The sequence below is a fragment of the Meriones unguiculatus genome, chromosome 1 (assembly GCF_030254825.1).
Source record: "Meriones unguiculatus strain TT.TT164.6M chromosome 1, Bangor_MerUng_6.1, whole genome shotgun sequence".
Taxonomy (NCBI): domain Eukaryota; kingdom Metazoa; phylum Chordata; class Mammalia; order Rodentia; family Muridae; genus Meriones; species Meriones unguiculatus.
Window position 1 is genome coordinate 23,376,498 of NC_083349.1, and position 21,959 is coordinate 23,398,456.

A 21,959-nucleotide genomic window follows, 5' to 3' on the forward strand; every position below is an offset into this window, starting at 1 on the left:
CTGTTTACTGTGCCTTTCTCCATAGAAGTCTGACAGGTTCCTTCCCTCCATAGCTGTCCCTTTGTCATTTAGGGGAGAGTAAGCTGCAGCTGTGATAGATGCTAAGTAGCCAGCCTGCCTAGAACACAGAGCTTATACTAAGATCTTCCTTACGTTTCTCCTTTTGACTCCTCAAAATAACCCATTCACTTGGTGCTGTTGTCTCTATCTGAAAGATAAGAGCAGACTCTTTTAGCATTAACCACACCACAGCAGTAAGATCAAGTCACGAGAGATGCACATCAGGCCTGTCTGACCCTGGGCCTAACTGCCTAGTTGCAGAACACTCTAGTCAGCCCAGTGGGCCCCTCTCTGGCCAGGCTACTTTTAGCACCAGCTCTGCAGTGGTTTTCCTCCCTGGCTTCAGTCCCCCTCAAACAGACCATTCCTGGCCCCACCTCCCCCCAGGGCATCTGTCAAGTGCCCACAGGGGAAGTGGCCCAGACTTCCCAGCAAATAAACCTGCCCACGGATTTCCATATATACGGAGGCAACCGTTTCCTCTCCCCACAGCTGGGAAGGCCAGGACACCAAGCATCCCAGCCCACTTCTGATCCTCCTGGGGAAGGGGTCTAGGTCAGGTCCTTGCGGGAGGGAAACTTGCTTTGTGGTGGGACAGGACAGAAGTAGCAACAAACTGTTACAGCTTGCAGCCACACTCACAGACCTAGTCTGGATACATGGGATTCCATTTTCTGTGGTGCTGGGAACAGAACTCAGGGATTCACACAGGCAAGGCCAGCTGCTCTATCACTGAGTCATGCCTGAGACCCCCATAGACTGTTTGGTCTAATTCTTTTTGAGACTATGTGAGAGCTCACACAGCCAGGGTTAGCTTCCAATTGACTCACTTAAAGGACTGACTTTCCTGCCCTAGCTTCCCCAGTGCTGAGATTGCAGACTTTTCCTTTCAGGCCCACAAGATACATTTACTAAAACTTACTTCGTTTGGGCTGGAGAGATGGCTCAGTGGTTAAGAGCAGTGGTTGCTCTTCCAAAGGACCGGGGTTCAATTCCCAGCATCAGTATAGCAGCTCACTGTCTCTGTCTCCAAGATCTGATGCCCTCACACATATAATGTACATGAAATAAAAACAAGTTTAAAAAATTCACCTTATTTGGGCCAAGCATGCTGGCCCACACCATTAATCTCAGCACTTAGGAAGCTGTTCCAAGCTAGAGTTCCAGGCTAGCCTGTTCTACATAGTGAAACCTTGCTCAGAAAAAAAAAAAAAAAAAAAAAGAAGTACACCTACTTGTGAAAATCCAGTAATCTAGGGTTCAGGAGAGAACCCTTTGGCTTATCTCATCCTTCCCAGGCAGGAGCTCTGTCAGGTCCCTCCTCAGGGGTCTTTTTCTAGACAACATGCTGGCATCACAGTTTCTTGGCTTTTCAAACATGGACATCCTGTTATCTACTGACTTCACACTGTGGAAGCAAAGACTTAGTGCCCTCATGTTGCTCCCTGCAACACACACTAGAATTTTTTTTCCAGTCCTCCTGATGGTTCCACCTTAATTTGGTGCAATAAATATTCACTGATTATTATTATTTCAGATTTATTTTATTTGCACGTGAATGTGGTGCGTGCGTGCGTGTGTGTGTGTGTGTGTGTGTGTGTGTGTGTGTGTTTTGTGTAGACCAAAGAGGGCACTGGATTCTCCGGGACCAGCAATACAGGCAGTTGTGAGCTGCTGTATGGATGCTGGGAACCAAATTCCTCCCTCCGAAAGATCATCAAGTGCTCATAACCACGCTGCATCCTTAGCTCCTGGAGACCCTACTCTGGAAAACAGAAATATAAGATGTTCTCATTTTTCCCAGGGGATTTTGCATCCATCATCCTCAAAGCTGGGCAGCCCCAGGGAATCTTTCCAAGCTGTCACTCCAGAACAGTTTTCTGAAGCTCATCTGTGTCCCTTGGGGGAGATCTCTCTGGCCTTCCTTCTCTGGGCATCTCTACACCCTCCGCTGGAAAGTAGTAGCTGCTTGCTTCATCCTCAGGGAAGTGACCTAAGTGGGTGTCGAGGGGAGGTCTGCCTCTCATCGTGTCTGAGAGCCTCACTGGCTGGGTGAGTCTTGTACGTGGACTGATTGCTTGTTCTGGAGCTGTGGTACCTCAGGGATGGTCAGTGGCAGGCACAGTGGGGATGGGGCAGAGAGGAGCCAGTGTCTGCCTTCCTGTCATACATGTTCTCTCACAGGCACTGAAGGAAGACTCCTCCTGGGAGGTCCAGTGCTGCCATCTGGTCTGCAGCCTGCTGGGCCCAGGCTCCTGGATCCTGAAAGCTTCTCCCTGGCACCCGTAGCCCTGCCATGGCCAGGCATAGCCAAGGTGAGCTGAGGACACGCCAGGCTTTGAGTGCCAGACTTCCTCAAGGCTTGCCTAGGGCAGGCACTTCCAAGGGCTGGCCCTGTGGGGCACAGCATGTGGCCTGACCCAAGGCATGCCCAGGTGCCTGCAGCTAGGAGCTGTTACAACACTCGTTTCCCAGAGGTGGATGCTGAGGTTCAGGAAGCGTTCTTGCCCTTAGTAGCACATGGAGACTTCTCTGGGATTGGTGACTAAGAACCCTGGGCTCAGTAACTGCTCTGATGTTTTACATTTATTAACTCCGGGAACCCAGCATCCCTGTGAGAAGAGAGCTCTTACTTTTATTCAACAGACAAGGAAATTAAGGCACAGGGAGGTTGAATGACTTGCTTGATATCACTCAGCTAGCAAGGAGTGGAAACAGAATTCACCTTCTGTCTGTCCTGGTGTGTGTGTCTGTGTGTGTGTCTGTGTGTGTGTTTGTGTGTCTGTGTGTCAGGGGTCAACCTTAAGCATTGTCCCTTAGGTACCATCCACCTCGTTTGTGTGTTTGTTTTGAGACAGGGTTTCCCTGTGTAATAGCCCCAGCTGTCCTGGATTCCCTTTATAGACCAGGCTGGCCTTGAAGTGGTGAAGATCCACCTGCTTCTGTCTTCTGAGTGCTCTGATTAAAGGCATGTGCCACCACGCCTGGCTCCACCTTCTTTTTTTTTTTTTTCATACAGGTTTTGTTTTGAGACAGTATTTCTCTGTGTAGACCAGGCTGGCTTCAAACTCACAGAGATCTGCCTGGCTCTGCCTCCCAAGTGCTGATACAGGTTTTCACACTGGGACCCACAGTTCATGAAGCTAGGCTGCTTGGCCAATGAGCTCCCAAGAGCCCACTGTTTCTGCCTCCCCAGTGCTGGGATTACAAGCATATGAAATTGCATCTGGATTTTTTTTTTTTTCGAGACAGGGTTTCTCTGTGTAGCCTTGGCTGTCCTGGACTCGCTTTGTAGGCCAGGCTGGCCTCAAGCTCACAGAGATCTGCCTGCCTCTGCGTCCCCACGTGCTGGGATTACAGGAGTGTGCCACCACATATGCACCTGGATTGTTATGTGGCTGCTTAGGATTGAACTCAGGCCTTCGTGCCTGCAGTGCAAGCCTTTGACTGACGGAGCTAACCCCCCAGCCTCTGACTGTGGACATTTTATACATGCTGTTCTCTAGCATGATGATAAGGGCAAATCGGTTATGTGTGAAGGTTCTCTCTTGGGATAAAGCACCCCAAAGGATCAGCATGAGTTTGATCCTAGGAACCTAAGTAAAGATGGAAGGATAAAACCTACTTCACAAAATTGTTTGTAGAGGAATTTTAATTCATAACATGGCTGTTCTGGCAAGAGAGTACATCCCAAGACCTCGTAGATCTGTGTGATCTGACATGGCTTTAATCCCAGGGGACACCAGCAAGCAGATCTCTGAGTTCAAGACCAGCCTGGTATAGAGCAAGGTTCAGGCAAAGAAAAGCTTAGGTCCAGGCATAGTGGTTAATGCCAAACAATGAAGGTAAAGTTAGTTTGTAAAAGGAAGTGCCCATGTTTAAAAGTGATGTTTGAGTGGCAGAAAAGGTGACAAATCAGAGAATGATTTGACAGAATAGGATATACTCAACTCTCTCGAGGAGAGAGGGGAAAGAAGCTACTTAATGGGCAGAGAGAGAGAAGGAGGAAGAGGCAGTTTTCCTGGGACAGTAATAGAGAGCTAGGTTTTAGAGAGAGAACTCAGGTGAAGACTGAATGAACCAGAGAATGAGAAGGAGCCAGGAGATTAGAGCAGATTGCTTGGGGCCAAATAGAGCAATTCAGAGGCTGAGAGAAGAGCCAGATTGAATAAGTTAGCTGGGAGAGAGCATGTGAGCCAGCCCAGAGCTCAGTAAGAACAAGAAAGGGTGAGCAGTAAATCTCAGAGGCTGAAAATGTTGCAAGTCTAGGTTAGATTGTAAGGCGGCTAGAAGCTTCTAGGACTAGGCCTACATTAGCAGAGGAGGTAGGAAGCCTCCCAGACAACAACTGTAACGGGAATAAAAGTTCCTTTTACGGTTGTTCACTGAGAGCCACATGTAAGTCATGCCACTTGTTCAGTGAGAGAGGGAGAGAGAGAGAGAGAAAGGAGGGAGAGGCAAAATGTGAGAGTGGGGGAGGGAAGTGAGCTCAAAGGAGGAGAGTGATTCTCCCTCAGGTTAAGTGAGGAGGGACTGTAGCTTTGACACTCAGGCCCTGGCCTCCTCTGTGTGGGCATCCCATTGTCTCCTTCAGAGTGCTGTTTGGACTTGGAGCATAAGCTGTGACCTGGGAGACTGCAGCACTGGCTGTCAGTCCCAGCTTGTCTCTGGCCTGGGTAGCCTTGCTCTCCTCATCTGTAAGATAAATGGCCTCGTCCATATCCGGCCCCGCCTCAGATATGCTGGGGACACAGTGTTTTCTGCACACCTCAATGCTTCCCCATTAACACAGCCATGAGGCCCCATTTCCCCAGCAGGGTTTCTTCCCCCAGCCTGCCCCCAGCCTTCTTCCTTGCCGGAAGCTGAAGATGATCCTCGGTCAAGCCCAGAGCTCAATCCTGGGCAGGAATCAGGCCTCCTGTGTCATCCCCATCCCCAGGTTGCCCTAATGAACACACATTCCATTTTGTAACCGAGCATCAGGCAGCTGTCTGCACTGCACAGCCATGCTGTGAACTATTTGAGGACAGAAGGAGCACAGATGAAGCTGTGTTGGATGGGAAACTTGCCCCCCAGAGCTGAGCAGGTAGAAATGAGGCTGTTTGAGGGTACAGCGAGTCCTAGGCCCACCAGCTGTGAGCCAGAAGACCCAAGACCCCCTTCACTCACATGTATACACAAATATACTGCACAGAGCCACAAAGAAAAGAAAATGATCCATATGACTGGGTGTGCTGGCCCACGCCTTTGATCCCAGCACTTGGAAGGCAGAGACAAGTGGATCTCTTGTGAGGTTGAAGCCAGCCTGGACTACAAAGTGAGTCTACAGCCAGGACTCTGTTACATTGTCTTGTAAAACCAAAAAAGAAAAAGAAAAAAAAAAAAAAAAAGAAACGAAAAAATATCCATAGTAAATATTATCTCACTATACCAGACTTACTGTTTTGTTTTAGACAGGGTCTTATGTAGCCTAGACAGATCTCAAAATTGCTGTAGCAGAGGATGATCTTGAACTCCTAAGCCCCGTCCCCCTTCACTTCAGAATTCTTGGATTACAAATATGGGTCACCATGTTCTGTGTATATAGTTCTGGGGCTGGAACACAGATCCTTGTGCATGCCAGGCAAGCACTGTACCAACTGAGCTACATCCTCAGCCTGGAGGAGGGGGAGGAAGAAGACAAACAGGACATCTCCAGGGGCAGTATCAGGAGGACTGAATTTTCCAGCCTTTGCTTTGTCCTCAATACTCTAGCATAGCACATGCTTAAGAGCCCGAGCTCTGGGGACCACTGTCTTCTAAGTGAACTGCAGTTTCATTGCTGGAAGCACTAGGACCTTGAGTTACACCCCAGAGCAACAAAGAACTCAGGTTAGAGTCAGGCAGGCATGGTGGCACATGCCTTTAACCCCAGCTCTCAGGGGTCAAGGGCAGGCTGATCTGCAAAGTGAGTTTCAGGACAGGGCTGTTACACAGAAAAATCCTGTCTCAGAAAACAAAACAAACAAACAAAAAACAACTCAGGGGCTGAGCAGGGAAGTGAATGACTTTAATCCCAGCACTTGGGAGGCAGTGGCAGGTGGATCTCCTTGAGTTTGGGGCCAGCCTGGTCTACAGAGTGAGTTCCAGGATAGCCAAAGCAACACAGAGAAACCCTGTCTCAAAACAAACAAAACCCTTCAGGCCATTGTGTGAACTGACTGGGGTGTATTGGTTCTTGGACACTGCAAATGTTGAAAGTGAGTTGATGGCATTCTTTCTTGTGTGAACTTTTTCCTTTTTTTTTTTTGTTTGTTTGTTTCTTTCTTTCAAAGATTTATTTCTGATTTATACAATATTCTGCCTGCATGTGTGCCTGTACACCAGAAGAGGGCACCCGATCTCATTATAGATGGTTATGAGCCACCATGTGGTAGCTGGGAACTGAACTCAGGACCTTTGGAAGAGCAGATGGTGCTCTTAACCTCTGAGCCATCTCTCCAGTGCCAAACCTTTCTTTTGTAAGCTTCTTCATTTATAAAATGAGTTGTATGGAAACAAAACAAAACAAAACATGGTACCATGCACGTGGAGTGAGGCCCCCACAGCAGAATGTGACTGGGGAGAGGTGGTCTGGGCCAGCAATTTCCCCACAATCATATAATTTGAAGATTAAGGGATCCCATGCATCTGAATCAACGTCAGCCCCCACTCTTTGGGCATTTTCATTATCAATGAAAATTTCTGGGGCTAGAAATCTGGCTCAGACCCTGGGAGGCACATGGTAGAAGGAGAGAAACTGTTCCTCAAAGTTGTTCTCTGATCTCTACATTTACACCACAGCTGTCACACACACACACACACAAACAGGAGAGAGAGAGAATGTTTTTTTTTTTTTTTTTTTTTTTCTGCCCAAGACAGGGTTTCTCTGGTCAGCTTCGACTGTCCTGGACTTGCTCTGTAGACCAGGCTGCATTCAAACTGCTGGGATTACAGGCGTGCATCACCATGCCTTGCTGTGAGGGAATATAATTTATTTTAATCTACATTTCTAATTTTAAAATATATGTGTACAAGTGTTTTGCCTACGTGTATATATGTGTGCCACGTGCATGCCTGATACCCGAGGAGGCCAGAAGAGGGAGTTGGACCTTCTGGAACTTGAGTTACAGACCACTGTGATCAACCATGTTGGATCTGGGGCATGAACTCTGGTCCTTTACAAGAATACCAAGTGCTCTTAATCCCTGAACTATCTCTCCAGGCCCATATTTCCAATTTTTTTTTTCTTGAAACACGATCTCATGCTGTAGCACAGGCTGCCCTCAAACTCACGATCTTCTTGCTTTAGTCTCTCAAGTACCGGAGTTACACGTATGTATCTCCATGCTTATCCCTCATCCTGTTTGTGTGTGTGTATGCATTTTTGTGTATCAGCTCAGGGCCTATCTTATGCTAGGCGATGCTCTATCACTGAGTCCTGTTGTGAGCATTTTCCCTGGCTCTACAGATAACCTGGCCATGGATTTTATTTGAGCTTCACAGCAGTTTCCTGAATGAGGATTCACATCCTTTTTTAAAAAATTGAGATGGGAGCTAGCAAGATGGCTCAGTGGGTTAAAGTGTTTCCAAAGAGCCTAATGACTTGAATTCAATGCCTGGGGCTCTGAGGAAGGAGAGAACCACTTTCTCAAGTTGTCCTTTGACCTTTACACACATGCTGTGGCAACCCCACCCGATACATAAACTCATAATAAAATTAAAAATACAGTGGGGCACGGTGGCTCACACCTGTAATCCCAGCACTCAGGGAGGCAGAGGCAGGTGGATCTCTGAGTTTGAGCCTAGCCTGGTCTACAAAGCAAGTCCAGGACAGATAAGGCTACACACACACACACACACACAAAAAAAAAAAAAAAAAAAACCACCCAAACAACCTGTCTTTAAAAATACAAAAATAATTTAAACATTTATAGTCTGACTAAGTTTCCCAGGGTGGTCTTGAACTTCTAGAGTCAAATGACACACACACACACACACACACACACACACATATATATATATAATTATTATTATTTTTGCCTGGGACTACAGGTGCCACCACATCTGGCTCATCATCACAATTTACAGACCAGGAAGTAGAAGCTTACAGAGACTAACATCTGGCTAGAGCAAACCTGGTCAGTAGTACCTTGGTCAGGCTGCCATTGAAGCTGTTGCTGTGGTGCTCTGCAGAGCCTCCTCTATCTGGAGAGAAGCCCTGTATTTGGCTCTTGGCTTACCCTCCTCTTCTCTCCCTGGGCCTGACCTCCTCGTACCCTTTCTCACTCAGCTTTGGAGCCTTCCCTGGGTGATGTAACTCTTAATATCTGCCAGTCTCAGCAGGAACCTAGAGAAACTTTGATGGGGCTGTGGAGATGGCTTAGTGTGAGTCTTAGTCCGTGTTCTATTGCTGTGAAGACAATATGACCAAAGAAACTCTATGTAGCTTTGGCTGGCCTGAGACTTGCTATGTAGAGACTAACCTGGCCTCAAACTTACAGAGCGCCTGGCCTCCTGTTTCCACCTCCTGAGTGCTAGCATTACAGGCCTGACCATCAAGCCTGGTTTATGAGGGGCTGGGGAATGACCCTTGGGCTGTATGTAAACATTTTACCAACTGAGCTACGTGCCCAACTTCTGTATTGAAACAAGCTCTTCCACTCACTGGAGATGGGAGAAGATACAAGAAAATACCTGCTTTCTCCACTGCCTCCACATCTGGCCAGCTCTGGCTCACATTACTCACAATAGTTTAAAGGTTATTTAATTTAATTTAATTTAATTTTATTTTATTTACATGAGGATTTTCACTGGCATGAGTGTATGTGTACCACATGTGTGCTTGGTGCCTGCTTGAGGCTACAAGGGGAAGTCAGTCCCTTGGAACTAGAGTTATGGATGGTTGTGAGCCACCAGGTAGTTGCTGGAAAGTAAACCAGAGTCCTCTGAAAGAGCAGCAATTGCTCCTACCAGCAAAGCCATCTCCCCAGCCCCTCATCTTCCCATACTGAAGGATGTTTGTTACCTGTTGCCACAAGACAAGTAGCCTTGGGGAAGGAATGTGGACTTTGTAGGAGACATTAATGGCCTCTCTCCTTTTTTTTTTTTTTTTAAGACAGTGGCTGGGTGTAATGGCATATGTCTTTTATCCCAGCCCCTGGGGAGGCAGAGGCAGGTGGATCAGTGTGAGTTCAAGGACTCCCTGCTCTAAAAAGTGAATCCAGGATAGCCAAGGTGACAAAGAGAAACCAAACCCTATCAAACCATAGACAGAGTCTCAGAGACCTGTTTGGCCTGGAACTTACTATGTAGTCCAGGCTGGCCTTAAACTCACAAAGATCCATCTGCCTCTGTCTAACCAATGTTGGGACTCAATTCCTGTGCCACCATGCTTCCCTCTCCTTTAGTTTTTACTGGTTCTGGAGCTAATCCCTCTATGTATATCATCAAAACCTCCAGAGAACTTAAATGAAATTCAGTGGCTTAAAACAGTATTAGCAGCTTAAGACAGCACATGGTTATTATCTCTTTGTTCCCCTGTGTGGGGGTGGGGGGGATGGGAGTGGTTTAGGCCTCTCAAGGGCTCCCACCAAGGCCTACAGTGTCTCCCAGGTGGCCCAGCTGGAGGAAGGGATGTGCATGTGGCAAGCACATCACACCAAGGAGCTGTTTACACAACTCTGCTCTTCATAGACTGTTGTTAGGCCAAGGGCCTCAGTTTCTTGTTGGCTCCTTGATCCTGTTCAGAGAGCCACTCAGAACACAGCAGCTCAATTCAGTGAGAGTAAGCCTGTGGGTGAGGGCTGGAGCTCAGGAGCAGGACAGAAGCTGGGCTCTGGGGTGTGGCATTGGAGGTAGCACTCATCACTTGCTTCTTAGAAGCAAGTTGCTAGGTCTAGCCTGCTCTCAGGGGAGATGGGGTGTGTGTACATGGAGGCTAAGATGTATAATTATTTTTAATTTTTATTGTTTCAAAATACATATACAACATATTTTGAGCATCCTTTTCACCTCTCTCAGCTCCTCCCTACCCATTCAACTTCAAGTTCTTTCCCTTGAAACAACAACAAACAAGACAAAAACTGACAATCAAAACAGAGAAAAATACTTTCCTCAGATTGGTCTGTGAGGGTTTTCTCGCTTAATGACTGATGTGGGAGGACACAGCCATCTGTGTGTGGGGTCACCGCAGGACAGGTAGTCAGGACTGTATCAAAAGGCAGGCTGAGTGAGTTATGAGGATCCAGGCAGTTAGCAGCATTCCTTCATTGTCTCTGCTTGAGTGCCTGCCCTGACTTCCCTTCATGATGGATTGTGATCAGGATATGTGTCAAATAAACTGTTTCTATCAAAGTTGCTTTCTGGTCATGTGTCTACCACAGCAAAGGAAAGCAAACCAGGACAGAGGTGAACATCAGGAGTCTGGGGTCACTGGACACTCACTGGGTTCACTCTTGAGTCCATGGCAGAGGCTTAGCATTTTAAAGCCATGACCCTGCTTAAATCATGGCCTTGTTCTTTTTTGTTGCCTAGGCTGGTCTGGAACTAACTGTGTAGCCTCAGTTGACTTCACTTACACAGATCCTCCTGTAACCTTTCTTGCAGGAAAGGAAGACAATTCTAGAGAGATGCTTGTTCTATTAGCTTATTGAGATAACAGACTCTTAGCCAGGTGTGTGTGTTTATGTGTGTGTGGGGGGTTGCTAGCATGCCTTTAATCCCAACCTTGGGAGGTAGTAACAAACTCTGTAAGGCCAGCATGGTCTCAGGCGTAAGTTCCAGGACAGCCAGGGCTACACACAGAGAAACCCTGTCAAAAAAAAAAAAAAGAAAGAAAAAAGAAAAACAAACAAACAAATAAAAAAAACGAATGAAAGAAAGAAAGAAGGAAAGAAAGAAAGAAAGAAAGAAAGAAAGAAAGAAAAAAAGAAGTAGCAGACTCCAAACCGTTTCATTTCCCCAGGAATATCATGCTGGGCGGAAGGAAAGCCTGAAGCCCAGATGCTAGCCAGAGGAGCTGCTTCCCAGGAACAGACTTCCCATAGCTCTGACAGGACCACACTAGGCTCAGCCTCCTAAGGGCTAGGATTACAGATGTGAGCCACCATCCCAGCTGGGGTTCTAGTTTCCCTAGTCAAACCACTGGTCTACATTCCTGGGTTTAGTGCTCACATGGCAGCTGGAATAGTTCCAGGATCAACACCACCTTATCACTTGGTGACAAGTGCCGTTACCCACCAGGCCTTCCCACAGGCCCTCCACCTTATTGGGCCAATGGAAGTGAACAGCAAACAGTCACAGTTACTGAAAAACTACTGTAAAAGCTCCCAGAGCCAAGAACACGCCTTGCTGAGACACGATGGGCTGATGTGGGTTTTCCTGCCTCTCGAGGTTTCCCTCATCTGGGTGCCCAAACTCCTTCTGTTAACAGGCACAAGCGCATAACCAATGTGAGCCCACTGCAGGGACAGGTCTGTGCAGAGGCCTGACAAGCTATTTGTACACCCAGATCCCAGGCACTCCTTATCTTAAGGGAGATCTTGGAAGGACCTTGTTCAAAGCCCTTCTAGCTTTAAGGCTTTTAAGATATAAGATATCCTTAAGATGCAAATGTCAAAACAGAAGCCCTTTGTTTGACATCTGAAGTCTTAGACTTTTTGCCTAGAGTTTTCCAGGGTGATCCAAGGTGACCAGTGGACTACAAAAAAAAAAAAAAAAAAAAAAAAAAAAAAGCAGCAGCACAGCCTGGAAGTCCTGGGGTGTGGGATCATTTCAGTTCTGGGAGCCTCAGTGTCCACACCTGTCAAATGGTCACAACATCCTGTCATAATTGACAGGGTTACTAGAGCAAGCAAAGGAGTCGTGGCTCTGTGTGGACTGGAGAGTCAACCTTCTTTATCCTGTGGTCAGTGGCCAATGCTGGCTGTGGTGAGGTGTCCAGCAGAGGCTTTGTGTACTTGGGCTGTGGGCATGGAAACAGCAACGTGACTAGGCAGGAATTTCATGTGCACTGTGGCTAAGGGGATGGCCTTGTCACCCAAAGAGACTGGGAGGCACTTTGGATGGAATTGTTGGGGGCATCTATTTAGAGGAAGGAGAGAGAATATCCCAGAGCTGGCAGAGACTTCTACAACCAAGCATCATGGGGAAGATGTAACCCTAGGCTCCCCAGTGCACCTGTTATGATTGCGGTTTGAAGAGACCCATGCTACCGGGAGTGAATGAATCGCGCGTCCCCATCCCCGCCGACACAAAACAAGAAAGAGCTGAGGCCGGACCTTTTCCGCCCATTGCGGACCCTGGCCGCGCCAGGGGACCCACGTGAGGCTTCCAAGAAAAAGGAGTAGGCGGTGGCGCGTAGGAGGTGGGCTCTTTCCTCCCCTCCACCAATCAGGAGCTACGCCGGGGCCGCGAGGGGCGGGGCCGACGTGAGGCTCCAACTCTTAAACCCAAGGGGTGGGTGGGTGCGGGGAGGAGTCCTGAGAGGGGAGCGGTGATTAATGGTCCCATTCCTCCAATCCGTAGAGGGGTTAGGCTGTATCGACCAATAGGAAGTCTCGTGGGCGGGGCCGGCGCCGCTTATAAGTCGGTGGCGCGGAGTCCTCAGCTGTTCCCTGTCAGTGGAAGCAGCAACAGTCAGATTGTCGGCCACGGTTGGCGGCGGCGGGGCGGAGGTGAGTATCCGCGGCTCTCGGCACCTTCTCCTCCTGCTGCGGGTGGGTAGGTGGGAGTGCGCCGGCGCCGGGGGACGCTTATGTAAGGGTCGCGCGCGCCAAGGCGACGTGGGCTCAGCGAGTGGAGGCTGGAGGAGACGGCTGCGGGCGGTGCACGACGCGTCTCTACACGACGTGCTCAGTCCCTCCCCATCCTCAGGCACCGGCTCGGTTCGGGCCCCACCCCACCTCCCTTGCTCGGGCGCGGGGGAGCCCGGGAATCCGCGAGTCCGCTGCTTGCCTGAGAACCCTTCAGGCACTGGAGACTCGTCCCGCCCCCCTGGAGGCCCTCATTGGCCTCAGTCGTGATCCTGGGGACCCATTTTCCAGATAGAGACAGTGAGGCGCCAAGCCCTAAGGTGCCTCGCGCCGGTTTCCTGGGGGCTAGAACTCTAATCTGTTAGAAAGGGAGCTCCAGTAGTTCCCATCATACTGGATGTGAAATCCTGGCGGGGATCCTAAGAGGTAGACTGTTCCTTGTTCCAGGAGTCTGCGCTCCGTCTCTCAGGGGTGCTCCTAGGAGCCCGTGGGTTCCACTTTGGTTCAGCGGTGGAAGGAATTCTGAGGCTCCCAGGATGTGCTGATCCACCCAAGGCCCTCGGGATGTGTACCTGGGCACAGCCCGTTATTTCTTGCAGTTTATACGAGCTTATGAAGTGCGTTTGGGAAGTGCTCTTCCTGGCACACAAGTGGAATCTCTGGCTTTGAGGACTTGTGCTTGCATGTTCCTCCCAGAGTGACTTTCCCTCTGTGTACTTTGAGTTTTGCCTCTTCCCCCATCTCACAAACTTTGGAATCAAGCAAGATTGTCTCTGGCAGCTCTGAAGTTCTTTAGAACTTGAAGGTCTCTTAATTGTATGGAGGAGATCAGCTAGATTACTCCCATTCTCCCTCTGAGGAAACTGAAGCTTAAAGAGCCAACTTTGTGGGCTCACTCCCTACCTCACAACTAGAACCCCGAGTGGAGGCTTCGTTGTGTGCCTTCCCTGTTGCTCCCTCATGTAATTGATACAGAGATACTGTATCAATTACATGAGGAACATTTTAAAATTCCTGCAGTCATACAAAGAACTTGGGCCCTAACACCAAGCTGCCCAAAGCATGACCGAAACCTTGGATAATTCTGAACCTTATGTGAACTGTTTTTTCCTATACAGAGATACCTATAATAAAATTTAATTTATAGGTTAGGCATTATAAGAGTTTAAAAGTAATCATTAGTAAAATAGAAGTTAGAACCCCCAAATGCTTTTTTTTTTTTAATGAAGAAGTAAATCAAATGAATTGTCAACAGGGCACGGAGATCGACATCCTCCACCAAGGGTGGGAAGTTTATGAACCCCACACACCAAGCTGGAAAGGAAGCCCGGAAAAGAAGTGAAAAACAAAAAACAAAAAAACGTACAGAAGAATAGTTGAAAGTGCTCTAAAATGGCGAACCGGACAGTGAAGGATGCTCACAGCATCCACGGCACCAACCCTCAGTATCTGGTGGAAAAGATCATCCGGACACGAATCTACGAGTCCAAGTACTGGAAGGAGGAATGTTTCGGGCTTACGGCTGAACTTGTAGTCGACAAAGCCATGGAGTTGAGCTTCGTGGGCGGTGTGTATGGTGGAAACATAAAGCCAACTCCTTTTCTGTGTTTAACTTTGAAGATGCTTCAAATTCAGCCTGAGAAGGATATCATTGTTGAGTTCATAAAAAATGAAGATTTCAAGTATGTCCGGATGTTGGGGGCACTTTACATGAGGCTGACAGGAACTGCAATTGATTGCTACAAGTACTTGGAGCCTTTGTACAATGATTACCGAAAAATCAAGAGCCAGAACCGAAATGGAGAGTTTGAGCTGATGCATGTGGATGAGTTCATTGATGACCTGCTGCACAGTGAGAGAGTCTGTGATATCATTTTGCCACGGCTGCAGAAACGTTATGTGCTAGAGGAAGCCGAGCATCTGGAGCCTCGATTTAGTGCTCTGGAAGAGGACATGGATGGCGTGGAGTCTAGTGAAGAGGAGGAAGAGGAAGATGAGAAGCTGGAACGAGTGCCCTCACCTGACCACCGACAGAGAAGATACCGAGATTTGGACAAGCCAAGATGCTCGCCTGCACTATGGTACAGGAGGAGCTGGAGTCACTCTCCCAGGAGGCGGAGTAGATCCCCTAAAAGAAGAAGCCCTTCTCCCCACCGAGAAAGGCACAGGAGCAAGAGTTCCCGGTGCCATCGAAGCAGGTCCAGAGACAGACGACACAGATCTCGCTCTAAGTCCCCAGGTCACCACCGTAGTCACAGACATAGGAGCCACTCCAAGTCTCCGGAAAGGTCTAAGAAAAGCCACAAGAAGAGCTGGAGAAGAAATGAGTAATGGATTCATTTTTTACTGTAGTCCAAATGATGTGATGTGAATATGAGAGCATCTGTTTAAGTGGAATACTCAAGATTTCCTCTCAGGCAGCTGTGAATATTTTGGATTTTTCAAAATCAAGTCCTTGTTTGGTTGTATGTTGTTTTTATTTTCATATTACAGAGGTGCTATGTTTTGTATCTCTTTGAATTATTATCAACATCTTAAAAGGGTGTTTTGACCAAATGAAGGTCAGGTTTTGACCTAACAACTATGGCTATTCATACTTAATAAGGGTCAAGAGGACCTGGGAGCTGGCAAGATTCTTGAAAAGATGTAGCCACTTGGTGATCCTTTTCTTGTTTGTAATTAAACCAGACACAGTTGTCATTTTCCTCTAAAAAAAAAAAAAAAAAAAAAAAAAAAAAAAAAAACAGAAAAAGAACAAAAAACAGTGCATGATGGTACAAGCCGCGGATTTGAGGATGAAAGATCCCAAGCAGATTATCCAAGACATGGAGAAATTTGAGGAAATGGAGAGTAGCCCAGTGCAACAGCCACAGTTGAACGAGAAAGTACTGAAAGACAAGCATAAGAAGCTGCGGGAAACCTTCGAGCGAATTCTACGACTTTATGAAAAAGAAAATCCAGATGTGTACAAGGAATTGAGAAAGCTGGAAGTAGAATAAGAACAGAAGAGAGCTCAGCTGAGACAGTACTTTGATGCTATCCAGAATGCTCAGCATGTAGAAGTCGAGAGCATCCCTTTGCCAGACATGCCTCATGCTCCTTCCAACATCTTAATCCAGCACATTCCACTTCCTGGTGCCCAGCCACCCTCCATTCTGAAAAAATCCTCAGCCTATGGGCCTTCACCTCAAGCAGTGTCTATACTTCCTCTCCTCGGACATGGTGTTCCACGTTTGCCCCCTGGCAGAAAACCACCCAGCCCTCCTCCTGGCCCACCTCCTCCTCAAGTCCTGCAGATGTATGGTCGTAAAGTGCGCTTTGCTCCAGATCTTCCTCTGAGAGGCAAGGTGAAGACATGCTGTATGGTCCAGAACTTGCTCAGCGGGGTCATGATGACAGTGGCTATCCTGAGGCCATGGATCAGGATAAGTATGACGACAGCGGTGAGGACAGTGACACCGACAGATGTGATGCAGAGAGTGGGAGGGGGGGTAGGTTGGGGCACCGTGATGACAGTGAGCAAGAAAACCCTGAGGAGAAGTCAGGTCTGAGTGTCCGATTTGCTGATATGCCTGGAAAATCGAGGAAGAAGAAGAACATGAAGGATCTGACTCCTCTTCAAGCCATGATGCTTCAAATGGCAGGTCAGGAAATCCCTGAGGAAAGACGAGAAGTGGAGGAGTTTTCAGAGGAGGATGATGATGAGGACTTTGATGATTCTGAATCAGAAAAGCAGTGGCAAAAGCAGCATAAAGAGGACTCCCACTCTGATGGCACATCTGCTGCCCCTTCACAGCAGCAGGCTCCTCCACAGTCTGCCCCTCCTTCTCAGATTCAAGCACCTCCCCTGCCAGGACCACCACCTCTTGGACCACCGCCTGCCCCACCCTTATGGCCTCCTGGACCACCTCCAGGGGCTCCTCCATTCCTGAGACCACCTGGAATCCGAGGGCCTTTACCACAACTTTTACCTCCAGGACCACCACCAGGCCGACCTCCTGGCCCTCCCCTAGGTCCCCCTCCTCAAGGACCCCCACCAAGGCTACCTCCTCCTGCACCTCCAGGTATCCCCCGTTCTGGTCCTGGTATGATGCGCCCACCCTTGGTGCCTCCTCTTGGACCTGCCCCACCTGGGCTTTCCCCACCAGCTCCCTTGCCCAACCCAGGGGTGTTGAGTGCCCCACCCAGCCTCATTCAGCGACCAAAGGTGGATGATGCAAGTGTAGCAGCCACTATCGAGAAGAAAGCCTCTGTGACCATCAGTGCCAAGCCCCACATCACCAATCCCAAGGCAGAGGTCACACGGTTTGTGCCCACTGCACTGAGAGTGCGCCGAGAGAAGAAGGGGGCTACTGCTGTTCCCCAAAGAAGGTCAGAGGAGGACTCTGCCGTGCCTGTTGCCAAAGCAGCCCCCAGACCCTGTCTCAATTAGTAAAGTGCTCATTGTCCTTCTGTTCCTGCCTCGGTACAAACTAAGGACGATGCTTATGAAGCATTTATGAAGGAGATGGACCGGCTGCTGTGACAACTGCTCAGAGAGCACTGGTTGTGGACCAAGAGGCTCTTTTTAAATTAGTGAAGAGTATTGTCCACTGCCAGGTGTTTCCAAGTCCAGTTCCGGACCCTCCTAACGTTTGCCTGGCTGGGACTCCCCTCGCAGGGGTTAGGATGGACCAGGATGTGAAGCACTGCTGCCAGCACTGACCCTGACACCATTTCACCTCCTTTCTTCCCCTCTCCATTTTGGAAGTTACGTCAGAGATGTCTCGGTTACTTGTTTTGACTCATGTGCTGTGGGCACTGGAGTGGAGATTTCTGGAGGGAACAAAAAGGATTATTTCATCCTGAGTTTTGTGTTTTATGTTTAATATTTTCCTGTAAATATTTTGTAATATTTTACTTTTAGTGAAATGGATTACAGTGTCAATTCCTAATTCAAAGCAGGATATATGGGAAGAAAATGTACAATTCTCAGATTAAAGTTATTTCCCACAAGCTAAACTCTTTGAGTGTTTCATGGAGAAATAAAATGTTCCATACCAAAATATACATATATAGGACTGGGTGTGGTTGGTGGCCTATGTCTTTGCTCCCAGCATTTGGGAGCCAGGGCAGGCAGATCTCTGTGAGTTTGAGGCGAGCTTCTTCTACATAGTAAGTTATAGGACAACCAGAGCTAAGTAGTGAGACCCTGTCTCAATTAGTAAAGTGCTCATTGTGTAAAAATAAGGACTAGATTTTGAGGTGCAGAATCTACATAAGAAGTTGGGCCTGGGCTGGAGAGCTGATTCAGCTGTTAAGAGCACTGGCTGTTTATAGAGGATCCCAGTTCAATGCCAGCATCCACCTTGCAGCTCACACCTGTCTGTAATTCCAGTTCCAGGGGTCTGACAACCTCACACAGACAAAGCATGCAGGCAAAACACCAAAGCACATAAAATAAGTTTTTGGGTCTTTTTGTTTGTTTGTTTTTTAAAGTTGGGCCTTTTATGCCTGGCTTGAAAGAGAGTTCAGCTGTTAAGAACACTTCCTGCCCTTTTAGAGGATCCTGGGTACAGTGCTGGAAGTGTGACTGACAGACTCTCTCTTCTCTCTCTCCCTCCTTCCATCCCTCCCCTGTTAGCTCTAGTGACTGCCTGGCTCACTGGCCTCTTTTTCTCAGTCTTACAGCAGAGGATGGCCCTGGCTCCAGGAGAACATTTGCATTCCAATTCAATATTTTTTGGTTCAATTAAGTATGTTTGGAACCCATTCTATGAGCAGGCACCAGGCCAGGTTCCTTGGGTGGGAAAACAGGGGCTCTGAAATGGAGTGGAAGTAAGAATTCTGGAGGTGGGTCTCTGAGCCTCATTTTCCTTATCAGTAAATTGTGGGTTGATTATACCCCTGTAGGACTATAGGGAAAATTAAGTGAGTTAAAAGGTGCCTGGCATAGAGTAGGCAGGAAAGGAAAGTTCTTTTGCTGTGCTCCTAGTTGTGTATGCCACATTTACATGACAAAGATGAGGCAGCTGTGTGTCTGAGGGCTACAGACCCTTCATCCTTCAGCTGGGATGCTTGAGTCCCTGTAGTACCAAACTCTTACCTACACACGACACTTTAATAAGTCAGGCATGGCAGAAAGCAACAATAATTGTAATAACAAAACTTATGTGAGTGTGGGCTCCTCACAATATTTTGGTTTTGTTCTTTTGGTGGTGGTGGTTGCTTTAAGACAGGCCCTCTCTATAGAGTCCAAGATGACCTAGAATTCCAACCCTCCTGCCTCTTCCTCCACAGCCTGGCAACACAGAGAATCTTTCATGCCCAAGATTTTAGCAGTCTTAGCCTATGTTGTTCTTTATTTTCTTGGTGTTTTTTTTTAAGTTTTATTTATTTATTATGTACACAGTGTTCTGTCTGCATATACATTTGCACACCAGAAGAGGGCACCAGATCTCATTACAAATTGTTATGAGCTACCACCTGGTTGCTGGGAATTGAACTCATGACCTCTAGGAAGAGCTGCTAGTGCTCTTTACCTCTGAGCCATCTCTCTAGTCCCTCTTTTTTCGTCTTTCAAGACAGGGTTTCTTTATGTAGCCTTGGCCGTCCTGGATTGCTTTGTAGACCACGATGGGCTACGAACTCAGATCTGTCCACCTGCCTCTGCCTTCCTGAGTGCTGGTATTAAAGGCGTGCTCTACCGAGCCTGGCAAGATTTTCTTTTTAAGTCAAGAACTATTGCTTAAAGGAAGTGTGCTCTTGCACTTTGGGACCATTGTTAAGTAAATGAGGGTTGCCTGAACAAAAGTTCTGTGTTACTGGAACAGTCTCTGGTAACAGACTCCAAGTGACTAGCAGGTGGGGAACACGGCTTTGCTGGACAAAGGGATGATTCAAGTCTACCCAGGGCAGAGCAGGCCCAAGAGAAGTCTCATATTTCTCAGACAACACAGATTAAAGACTTAAGAATTGAGAGCAGTGCTGTGGCACACCTTTAATTGCGGTACTTATGAGACAGAAGTAGGCTTGAGTTCCAGGATAGTGTGGTCTGCACAGAGAGTTCCAAGACAGCCAGGGCTACATAGAGAAACCCAGTCTCACAAACAAAAACACAAAAATGGAAGAATTGGGCGCTGGAGAGGTGGCTCGGCAGTTAAGTGTATATATTGCTTTTGTAGAGGATCTGAGGTCTCTTCCTGTCATCCACCTCTGGCTGCTCACAACCACCTGAATGTAATTCCAGCCTCTGCATGATGGAGATTAGAGGCCAAAGCATCTTCAAGGACCTTCACTAATGTGTGCATGCTCACAAGTACCTACTCTAGTACTGCGCTTTCCTTATTTATTTATTGTTTATACAGTACTCTGCCTGCATGTGTGCCTACATGCCACAGTAGGGCACCAGATCTCACTAGAGATGGGTATGAGCCACCATGTGGTTGCTAAGAATTGAACTCAGGAGATTTGGATGAACAGCCAGTGTTCTTAAACTCTGAGGCACCTCTCCACCCTCCCCTCTCTTACAGCCCACCCATAGGAGCTTCTGGGGAAGGTGGCTAGCTGTCTCTTAGGGTTTTATTGCTGTGAAGAGACACCATGACCAAAGGTGCCTTTTATAAAGGAAAGGATTTAATTGGGGCTGACTGACCGCTTCAGAGGTTTAGTTCATTCTTGTCGTGCTGAGCAGCATGGTGGCATGTAGGCAGACATGGTGCTGGAGAAGGAGTTCTGAGAGTCCAGTCTTCACTGTCAGGATATCTCCAACTTCTTTCATCAAACTGCATCAGCAACCAGTAGCCATATCCGGGACCAGCAGCAGCCTTCTTTCTCAGTGTGCTCTGGCATTTAATTTATTCCCTCTCCAGAGTCCTCAGAATTAAACTATCTGTAGCTGGCAAAGATCGAGCCCTCCTCAGAGCCTGCATGAGGCAAATAGTCTGCTGCTGTGGACAAGCTAAAGCAGCCTCATATCCACACCTGGGATTAAAACAAAAGCATGTTTACACAATATAACTGAGGTTTTTAAAGACACCAAAGCTCCCACTAGAAAGGGGTGGTTTCAAGACAGGGTCTCACTATATAACTACTGTCCTGTCCTGGAACTCACTAGGTAAGCCCGGCTGGCCTCTAACTCACAGGGATCCATCTGCCTCTGCCTCCCAAGTGCTGGGATTTTGCCCAGGACCACTATGCTCATGTTTCTGAGTCCTTCCTCCAGCGCCTCCTGTGTGCTGGGATACATACATAGGTTTGTACGATGACATCTGGCTTACTTTTATCTTTGTTATTTTACTTTCATACATGATCTGTAGTTAGGTGGATAGAAACAGTTCATGTTGGAAGTAATTTTTCTTTGACAAGTTTGAAGATAATGCTTTGTACTTTTGTAGCATCTCACATTGCTGAAAAATCTAAAACCTTTCTGATTTGTAACTGCTCTGGCTAACCAGCACATCTTGGTTTTGGTGTGTTTATGAGGCTTCCAGTCAGCTCCTCTTTGTCTAACCTGGGAGTTCCCTTAATTATTATCATTATTAATTTTTCCTCATTGTTTTCACCATTCTCTCTTTCTGACAGGTTGTTTGGCTTTCTGATCTCTTGCATGGACCTGCTCATTTTGTGCCCTCCTTCTGGCTTGTATGCTGTCTTTTCTTATTTTTTCAGTTTCTAGATTTCCTTTCATCTTAGCATTCTAAGCCCTCTATTGATGGTTTTCTTTTTTTTTTTTTTTGTTGTTGTTTTTTTTTTTTTTTTGTTTCCAACATACTTTTAATTTGCTAGTTCCCTTTTCTCTGAATAATTCTTCAAGAACACATGTATAATATCTCACTGTTTCAGGGATATGGTCTTACTTCCTCCCTGAGGATTTTAAACATGTGGTTTTTCTTCTCCCTACATAGTCTACTACCTTTAAATTACTGTTTTTTCCTGCTACTCTCTTTCCATCTCTGTCTTTGAATAAACCAGCCCAATGATGTTGGTTTGCTTGTGTGTTTTAGGAGTGGGGATTCAAAAGATGCCTGAGTCCAGAGTGCATGGGACTCTGTTTTGTCTTATAGTAGGTGGTCAGGATAGGCTGTCTGTGGGGTCTTACATCCAGAAACCTTCCCCTCTCTTAATGGTGTTCTAGGAATGGTGGAT

General features: G+C 47.4%; 2 protein-coding genes across 2 annotated transcripts; both read left to right on the forward strand.

Moving 5' to 3' along the window:
* Positions 1-12,623: 12,623 nt before the first annotated feature.
* LOC132654253 (pre-mRNA-splicing factor 38A-like) lies at positions 12,624-15,911 on the forward strand. The gene is made up of 2 exons (XM_060383934.1): positions 12,624-12,755; positions 14,089-15,911. Exon 2 carries the CDS (start codon positions 14,226-14,228, stop codon positions 15,162-15,164), a length of 939 nt encoding a protein of 312 aa, XP_060239917.1. The 5' UTR covers positions 12,624-12,755; positions 14,089-14,225; the 3' UTR covers positions 15,165-15,911.
* Positions 15,602-17,854, forward strand: LOC132654251 (WW domain-binding protein 11-like). Its single transcript, XM_060383931.1, is given in 2 exon segments — positions 15,602-16,166; positions 16,169-17,854. Coding segments are annotated over 2 exon segments (1,662 nt in total). The 3' UTR covers positions 17,266-17,854.
* The last annotated feature ends 4,105 nt before the right edge of the window (positions 17,855-21,959 follow it).